We start from the raw sequence: 9,456 nt of genomic DNA, 5'->3' as shown, positions 1-9,456 counted from the left end.
CGGGGCTGGCGGTGCCCGGGATCGGGGGCCCCGCCGCCGCCGCCGCCCCGCCGCCCGGAGGAGCCAGCTGGGGAGAGGGCAGCAGCAGCAGCAGCAGCAGCCCGCCGCCGGGCGGGGAGGTGACGGGCTCCCTGAGCGCAGCCTTCAGCGGCCCCAAGATCGCCTTCTACGTGGGCCTGAAGAGCCCCCACGAGGGCTACGAGGTGCTCAAGTTCGACGACGTGGTGACCAACCTGGGCAACCACTACAACCCCTCCAGCGGCAAGTTCACCTGCCAGGTGCGCGGCATCTACTTCTTCACCTACCACATCCTCATGCGCGGCGGCGACGGCACCAGCATGTGGGCCGACCTCTGCAGGAACGGGCAGGTGGGTGCCGCAGGGAGAGAGGGAGGCAGGCCCCGGGCCAGTCCGACGGCCTCGGGGTTCGGGGTGGCGGGGAGGGACCTTCGGGCTCGTTAAACGGAACTGGGGGTGGCGGCGGCGCTTTGAGCCCCTGTGGCCGGCTGCTTGGCATACCCGGGACCAATGCTCCCTCTAAGCTGTGGAGTCTTGTGAGCAAAAATTCTACTTTGTGAGCTGCTGGCATTAAAGTTGTGAGCGAGCGATTTGGCCACTGCATTAATTAGTTTGCTCTGGAGCCCCATCCTTCCTGAGCTAAGACAAAAATGTGTGAGCCGGAGGCTAAAAAACTGTGAGCTAGTTCACACAAACTCAGTTTAGAGGGAACACTGCCCAGGACGCCTGCTAATCTCGGCCGCCTCGCAGCTCCCAGAGGCAACTGTGGTGCGGCCCGATCTCGCACAGTTGTTGCAGGGATTTGGAAGCGAGGGCAGGAGGTGCCAGCCGGACCTTATCCTGACTGCGAATGTAGGGAAGGATCCCCCAAGAAAAGAACTCATCTCCGTAGGGCTCCTACATTGGAGAATTCAGCAAAGGGGAATGCTGAGAGCATGGGCTCTGTGGTGGGTGGGGAGACAACGATCAAAGGGACCCTGATGTTTTCCTGTCAGCCTAAAGGGGATCCTGATCTTCAGAATTTACTGGAAAGAATTTCATTTTAAATAGAGGTTAAGGGGGGGGGGCAGCGGCAATGTTCCTTCTAAGCTGTGGAAGTGGAGTCAGGATAAAGCTCTACTTTTTGAGCTCCTGGAATTACAGTTGTGAGCCAGTGATTTCGCTTCTGCATAAATCAGTTTACTCTGGCTCTGTCCTTCCTGAGCAAAGACAAAAAAATATGTGAGCCGGAGGCTAAAATACCATGAGCTGGCTCACAGTAACTCATCTTAGAGGGAACACTGATGGTTTTTTTTTTTCCTGTCCTAGAAGGTGTGTGCATGTAAGGGTGGTCAGGAACAGGGCTCCTGGTGGGCAGCAAGACTGGAGTCCAGCAGCCCCTTACAGACCCAGAAGATTCCCGGGGCATAAGCTCTGGAGAGTCAAAGCTCTTTTCCTTGTTGATCGGAGAAAGGGGGCCTTGGCTCTCAAAAGCTTGTTGTGCCCTGGAAAGGCCCTTTGAGGTGCTCCTGCACTCAGACCTTGCTCTTCAGCTGCAGTCTAACAGGGCTACCCACCTGAAACTGTATCTCTCTACCTGAAACGACCTCCGAGAGTCTGGGTTCAGGTGGGATATTCTGGTGGGACACCTTGAGTCTTCCAGTGCAACTGGAGTGAAAAGATTCCCTTGGGGTCCTTGAATAGGAGCAGGGAGGGACTGTCCCTGCAACCTTCTCCCCTGCTTCGTTTTGTCCCTTGTTAAGAGCGATTTTCCTTTGCCACATCTTCCGCACCCAGCTTCTCTCTATAGGTGGCATAATTGGTCCTGTAGGTCAGATTCCCCGCACGGGTTTCGCTTTCCTGTTTGGTGCCCTAGTATAGGATTTTACCCGATGTCAAGGACTCTTCAGCTCTCTGCACTCTCCCTCACAAGGGCTCATCCTTCCAAGAGGCAGTGAAATGCTGGTTTTACCAGAGCCTGTTGGGATCCCTTTCCAAATAGCAATGTGTGTGTGTTCCTAAGTAGCATATTCCTCTGCCGATTATGTACAGCAGGTATGTCCAACAGGTAGATCGCGATCTACCAGTAGATCGCGGAGGGGTCAGAGGTAGATCACCAGCCCCACTTGGTCTCCTGGTATAAAATAAAATAAAAAACGTTCGCAGTTCTTTCTGGATCTTCGTCTCTCTGTTTTGTTTTTGCTTATTTTGCTTACCAGTAAATGACAGAAGGTGCATTATAAATGGGGGGGGGGCGGTGGAACCCAACTTTAGTGGGTTAAAATCTAATTTGAAGCTTTATTTTTATGGTGGTAGATCACCGGCACTTTTGGCCGGAAAAAATAGATCACTACCTGTTCGAAGTTGGACATGCCTGATGTACAGAATCTTATTTCAAACAGAGCCTCACGACCCCAGGAACCTCCACCCAACAGAGATAGGTGGGCTAAATCTGGGGCCATTCCAGTAAGGGATGGGAATTCCGGCTTGTTCCCTTTACTAGTTGCACATTTAGGGTTTCACTCTGTGTGTGTGTGTGTTGGTGGTGGAACAACTCACACCAATGAAAAGGAGATCCCGACCTTTCTGGCTCGTTCATGCATGCATGACATGTTCAGTTGTTTAAGGACTGTGGCATATGTGCGCAGGGCGGCCACAGCAGAACTTTCAAATCACTTGATGTCACCTCACATAATTTCTGGTGGAGGCTCTTTTGCACATGTGGCTAATGTGCACAGCTCCAGGAGCTGGGAGCACACACGGCCATGGGGAGATTTGCTGAACTGACATCACAGTTGTCCCCACCTTGCAAAAAACTGAACCTAGAATGTACTAAACAGGATGGGAGCAGGTAACCCAACCCTGAAACCTTCAGCAGCACCTAGAAAGTTATTGGTTCAAAAACAGAAACCCGGGTGCTGTCAGTCTGGGGGCCTCTTCGATCTCTGTGCTGAGCCCCTTGGCCAAGCACTGAGATACCATCAGAATGGAAGGGGGGGGGTAGAAAGAAACTTTAGTGGGGCATGCCACAGTCTGAATGGGCACTGTGGTCTCTTGACTTCCTCCTCCTCTGTTAAAACACCCTCTTCTGATGAGCTGGGTGGGTGTCCACCTGCTAAGACCGAGCATAAGGCATGATGCTTGCACGACCCAGAAAGATGATAAATTATCACTCTTAGGCTGTGCATGTGCAATTCCTTTCGATACAGAGCATGAAAAAGGCAAAAGTGGACACCTCCTCCACACGTGTGCCCCAGGGCCCTCTAAACTCAAGGCAGACACCCCTGCGTGGCCACCATCCTTTTCTGAGATGCAGGCCATCTTTTCCTACAGCCACAGCTTACTTGCTTGAGCCACACAAAAACTTTGAAAGTCTCTTTGGGCCCCGGGAAAACCAAAGAGCAAAAAAGCAGCTTCCCCTCTCAAAACGTTAGGCTTCTCTGCAGATCCTCTGTTGCAGGTGAGGTGGGATGGGGGAACGGGAGGTTACACTTCATGCTAAAAGAGTGCAGTTTTTGAGGTCAAAATCTAGCCTGTAGAAGCACCTGGGAGGAGAAGAAGAGCAATAGGTGTGACTGGCTCCTCTAGAGGAGCAAATGCTGGGAAAACTGCCTCTGCAGGTGACTTAATTTTTGTACCTGGATATTGCTTGTACCTACAAGGTGCCTGTCTTATGGATGTTCACAATTGCTCATGGGGAGGTGTCCAAATGTGACCCCTGTTCCAGAGAGCACGGACATTTTAGCATCTGGATGAGCAAGACTAGGCCCCATAGGAGAGTCAGTCCATTGGGGGAGGAATGTATTTAGCTGTCTGTAGAATGGGCCACGGGGGGGGGACGGGACAAAATAGGGGTCCTTGGAGCTGGGGATGGGATGGGATTTGTGTTTGTATGATTTTGGGGTTGGCTCTTGCTGGTGTGTTTGGTGGAGGAGAGGGAATCCCAATCTGGAGGCCCTGATGACTTTGGCAGCCCTGCTGAAAAAGAGAGTGAGCAGAACGGGATTTGGGGCAATGGAATATGAATAGGGATCCGTTAGGATTTTTGAAGGCAAAGGAGTGAACATCCAAAAGGGGGGGGGGATGCTCAATTTACACACCAGTGGTGCCCGAGCACTCGCAAAGCTAGTTGCAATGGCAAAAGGCTCACCAAAGGGGCTTCTCCTTGTTTGTATTTGACGAAAGCAATCCTTTACGGAGTCACCCCAAAAGGATGTTAAATATTTAGGCTGTGGAAAGAATTCGAATGGATCCGGGAGAAAGGAGAGCAGATAAAGGAAAAGGAGGAGAGAAGAGATCTGCTAACTGATGGAGAAAAACTATGAAAGGGTTTAGAAGGGCACAAGGAGATCTAGGGCAGTGGTGGCGAACCTATGGCACGGGTGCCAGAGGTGGCACTCAGAGCCCTCTCTGTGGGCACGCGCGCCATCGCCCCAGCCAGGCCCAGACCATCATTAAAGTATTCTCTGCCAAATAATTTTAAGTCAATGAAAGCCTTTGGGATTGCTTTCCTTACTTTGTTTGGATCGTCTTAAATTAATGTATGGGTGGTTAACCTCAGTACTCAGGTTAAATTGCCGTGTTGGCGCTTTGCAATAAATAAGTGGGTTTTGGGGCGCAGTTTGGGCACTCGGTCTCTAAAAGGTTCGCCATCACTCATCTAGGGTGGGGTGTGGCGCTGCTGTGCAGGCTGGGAAGGAACACGGTGAGGTGAGGAGAAAAGGCCCCGCATGAGAAGTTTAGTGATAGAACTCAGTGCCCCAAGACGTTAGGCCGTCTTCACCTCTGGAGGTTTTAAAAACCAGGCTGAATTGGCATCTGTCTGCAAGGATTCAAGCAGAAAGAATATTTCCAGTCAAGGAGGTTAAGCTATACGTCGTTTACTGTCATGTCCAATGTTCTTATTCTGCACAAGGGAGTGAAGGAAAAAGAAAAGGGGGGGGAGATCCTGGTGGAAAGGGGAGTGAAGACACGGGAAGGGAGAAAACAGCAGGGACAACGGGACCCTTGTTGTGGTTAGAATAGGTAAAGGTAAAGGTTCCCTTGCTCGAAAGCCAGTCGAATCCGACTCTAGGGTTGCGGTGCTCATCTCCGTTTCAAAGCCAAAGAGCCAGCGCTGTCCGAAGACGTTTCCGTGGTCATGTGGCCGGCATGACTAAACACCAAGGCGAACGGAACGCTGTTACCTTCCCACCGAAGTGGTCCCTATTTATCTACTTGCAATGTCTTGCTTTCGAACTGCTAGGTTGGCAGGAGCTGGAACTAGAGACAGGAGCTCACCCTGTCTTGCGGCACCCGGGTCTTGAACCCCTGAACTACTGACCTTCCACAGCCTGCAGTTCAGCATCTTAACCACTTGAGCCACCGCAGATGTGGTTAGAATAGATTAGCATAAAAGGAAGCCAAGGGGGAGGGAGGATTTGAGGAATGTAGAGAAGGTGGGGTGAGCAGCAGCAGCCAGGGGAAGGGATGTGTTAATACGAAAGGGGGGGGGGTCCTCAAAACATGGGATGCTCCAAGGACCTGGATCCACCTTCTTTGTTGCACGCTGTCTTTTGCAGGTGCGAGCGAGTGCCATTGCTCAAGATGCAGACCAGAATTACGACTATGCCAGCAACAGTGTGGTGCTGCACCTGGACTTGGGGGATGAGGTCTATGTCAAACTGGATGGCGGCAAAGCCCACGGAGGCAACAACAATAAGTACAGCACTTTCTCTGGCTTTCTTTTGTACCCCGATTGACGAAAGTGAGCATCCAAGGTGTGGGCCCATCGCCTTGTCCCCACCATGCCTTTCCTGGGGTCTGCAGTCTCTTCAGGTCACTTTTAGTTCTACTCTAAACAAACTGTACATGTCATTGATTGCAGCGTGAAAGAGAAACAAGCGGCTTCCTCCCTTTCAGCCATTGGTGTCTTTTCTCCCTCTGTCCTGTGGTTCGCTGTGCTATGAGATGAGTAGGGTTGAATGCATTAACTGAATAATGTGTACCATTAATTGATTCATTCATTGATCACTGATTCAAAATGAGGATTTTAATCCACAGAGACTCGGGCAAAAAGGGGAGTTCAGCAGGGATGGATCTGTTGTTGTATAATTTACCAGACACACAGCATGCTTTGGTTCAAATTGGAGCTGATTTGTAGAAACAGGATCCCCCCCCCCAATCCCATTTTAAACTTGCTTTTCCTCCAAAGAGCTCAAGGCTCTCTATATCAAAAGCACTTCTCTGTAAAAGTAGGTTAATCTGAGAGAGAATGACTGGCCCAAGCTTGGCCAGTGGGGGATTTTAACCCCAGGCTCCCTAGGCCGAAGATGACACTCTCTCCACTGCCTCTCACTGGCTTTTGCTCAACAAAGTTGTCTTTCCTGTTCCATCAAGAGAATGTGTAACCTTCAGTACATTGACTCAAAACATCCCAGTGCTGTAGGGTTTGCCTGGTTTCATCTACATGCCAGCGGAGGGTGGGGCTCTGTGGAGTGGGGTGGGGCTCTGTGATGCAGTGACAGAACACGGAAGTGACATCATCATGTTGGGGATGTTGTGCAGTGACACACTGGTTTGAGGGCAAAACTCTATGGTAAAATTGCCCTCAAACCATAGAGTCCTGCCCCCAAACCAGAGTGTCCCCAACACGATGATGTCGCTTCCAGGGGATGTCATCACTCTGGGGACATTGCCTGGTGTAGTTGCTGTTTGTGGGTGGGGTTTCCCCCACCAGCCAACTGGCCAGCAGTGGGCAGGAGACCCCAAAATCTGGGGATTCCCTGCCAGGACCTGGGGGATGGCAACCCTACAGTGCTGGAATAATAAATACTGACTTTATCCAGTCTGATAAATACAAAATACCACCTGTCCCAAGGCCACAGAATCACCTGAACAATCATGAAAGAGGTTTCATATCCAGGTTTTCTTGGTCTGAAGTTGTTCACAGTCATAGTGCCTAAAACTCTGTTCCATTGTTGGGAATGGGATATATATTGACGACTGAGTGTGTAGCTTCACACACACACACACACACACACACACACACACACACACACACACACACACACCTGCAGATCCAGTCACTGATATTTGAAATTTCAGATAGGAGGACTGCAACCATATATATTGTATTAAATGAAGTCAAATAGAGATATTTTTACTTTCTTCACAATTACCCTGCCTTTCTCCCAGTGGGGACCCAAAGTGGCTTACGTCATTCTCCTTTTCTCAATTTTCTCCTCACAACAACCCTGTGAGGCAGGTTAGACTGAAAGTATGTGACAGGCCTGAGGTCACCCAGAGTGGGACTACAAACAGAGGTCTCTTGGATCATAGTCCACCACTTGGACCACCAAATCACTTTGGCTCTCGTTCATTAAACAGGTATTATCTCCTCCCCGATTAAACACAGGCAACCAGTCAAGGGACACAGCAACTAGTGTTTTGAAACCAGCCAGCCCATTCTGTATATGAAAGAGGCCAAGGTTTTAAAGAAATAGCTACATTAAAAAAAAAAGCGGCTGAATTCTAGCACTTTATTTCTCTTTATGTATTATTATTGCTTTTGGAGAATAGGACAGGATTATGGTGAAATTGCACTGACTGTTCCTATGCTGCTTGGTGTGTAGGAGATTTTATTATAACCATTTTGATTTCTATTCTATAAATGAATATATTTATTTTCCTCCATTCACCCTTGTGCAATGCAATACTTGTATGGGTGATGATATCGCTATATTAAAAAAGTAAAAATCTCCTGTCTTTAAAGCAAATGAATGAACACGAGAAAAAGAAATATCACATTAAATTATTTTTTTTGAGAATGGGCTTCTCCTGTGTGTCTCTTCTGATATTGCCTAAAGGAGGGGGAAGTGGATGGAAACCAGAGAGTGGGACTGCTTTAACTTTTCAGGATGTGGATGTGTGTTTGGCGTAATCAGGTTCTTGCACTACAGGCACGGTTGCTTGCATAATGCAATGAGGATAATATGGGTTGTCCTGTTAGCAGGTTTTGTGCATTGGGGATCCTGCTTCTATGGTCAGAGGTGAGGCTGGGCAAACCGGAACCTATTGTTTGATGACTACAACAAGATCCTGGATTTCAGAGAGGAAGACCAGCTGGCTTGTTTCTTCTGCAGTTTGGAGGAAGACATTTTTTAGGCAACAGCAGTGTCTGTACTTTGCCTTCCTGAGTCCCTTGAATAAAAGCAAAGGGAGAGACCCCCCGGGAAAGAACAGGATGGCCTCAGTCCCTCTGCATGTCTTTGGGATTCTGAGGACCGGAATCACGGTAATGTGATTTGAAATGGGAAGTGATGGCTCAGCCAGTGTCGAATGAAAATGATCCAGCATTAAATGAGCCTGTGGAAAACATTCCTTTGAATCATCTGCGATGCTCGTGTAAGCGTGGGGAAATTAGGAAAGTCATGTGATGCACAGATATCTTTTAAAAAATGACAAATCCTTCAGAAGGTTCTCTCGTCAGGATTTACGGCTGAAGTTGTCAGTGCTGCATGTCGTCTGCTCGTTCACAAGACAGAGGCGTGCTGATCAGGAGCCTTTTTCAGAACGAACATTTCCGCTGGAGTTTATTCGTGTCTCTTTTTTGCTTTTATAAAAACGGTCAGGCTAGCAAAAATAAGGGGCAAGTGTTCTGTTCTATGAGGCTTTCGGCTTGAAGTTGATTCTTGGGGAAGAATGAAGTTGAAAAGGCTGTGCACACCTTCGGAGGGAGTGGGGAGAGGGAAAGGGAAGCTGACCTGGCTGACCGGTGTTATGTAAGGTGAGAAAGAATAAGGAAGGCACAGCACCAAACAGAGGTGGCAAAATGGGAGGGGGTGGAACCAGACCTGTAACTAGGGATTTTGGGGTGAGGGGGCCTCGGGGGGTACAGCTAATTAAATCAAAGCTAATAATAACATTAATTCAATTTGGGGCCAGCCCGGAAAGCAGGGGCCCCGGAAGAAATGCTAGGGGGCCAGGCCCCGTGGGCCCCACATTAGCTACGGGCCTGGGTGGAACACCAACACAGCAGTTGATTATGTATTTTGGGCATGGAATCATTCTTCCAAGACTATTCTACCACTTATGCATTCTAAAGAGGTAGCTGTGACTGTCAGTTGAAACCAAAACTAGAAACTGAAGCTAACATGTATTTCAGAACAGGTTTTCATGAACCAGAATGCACTTCATGAGAACTATATTGGCAAAGGGGATCCATCACCAGCTGGTAACCTGTTGGGGGGTGGGCTAGGTCCACTCTTAGTCGATCCTTTACTCTTTTGACTGGCCCTTGTTTTCATCTGTGCTCTACATAGGGGTGTAACAGTGCAATCCTATGCAGGAGTACCCCAGTCCAAGATCACTGATTTCCTGGCCTCACTTTGTAAGAACGTCCTCCTCCCTCCTTTCCTCTTTATACCCATGTACAGTGTTCCCTCTAAGCTGAGTTAGTGTGAGCTAGCTCAGAGTTTTT

General features: G+C 49.2%; 1 protein-coding gene across 1 annotated transcript in view; it reads left to right on the top strand.

Moving 5' to 3' along the window:
- Positions 1 to 5,737, top strand: part of C1QL2 (complement component 1, q subcomponent-like 2) — a 7,059-nt gene extending 1,322 nt beyond the window's left edge. Inside the window, exons 2-3 of the mRNA XM_015409500.1 lie at positions 68 to 368; positions 5,558 to 5,737. Of these exons, the coding sequence (XP_015264986.1) occupies positions 68 to 368; positions 5,558 to 5,737 (481 nt within the window). The remainder of the gene's footprint in view (positions 1 to 67; positions 369 to 5,557) is intronic.
- The last annotated feature ends 3,719 nt before the right edge of the window (positions 5,738 to 9,456 follow it).

The sequence above is a fragment of the Gekko japonicus genome, unplaced genomic scaffold (genome assembly GCF_001447785.1).
Source record: "Gekko japonicus isolate JY-2015 unplaced genomic scaffold, Gekko_japonicus_V1.1 scaffold986, whole genome shotgun sequence".
Classification (NCBI taxonomy): domain Eukaryota; kingdom Metazoa; phylum Chordata; class Lepidosauria; order Squamata; family Gekkonidae; genus Gekko; species Gekko japonicus.
This window is presented reverse-complemented; position numbering and strand designations above follow the sequence as displayed.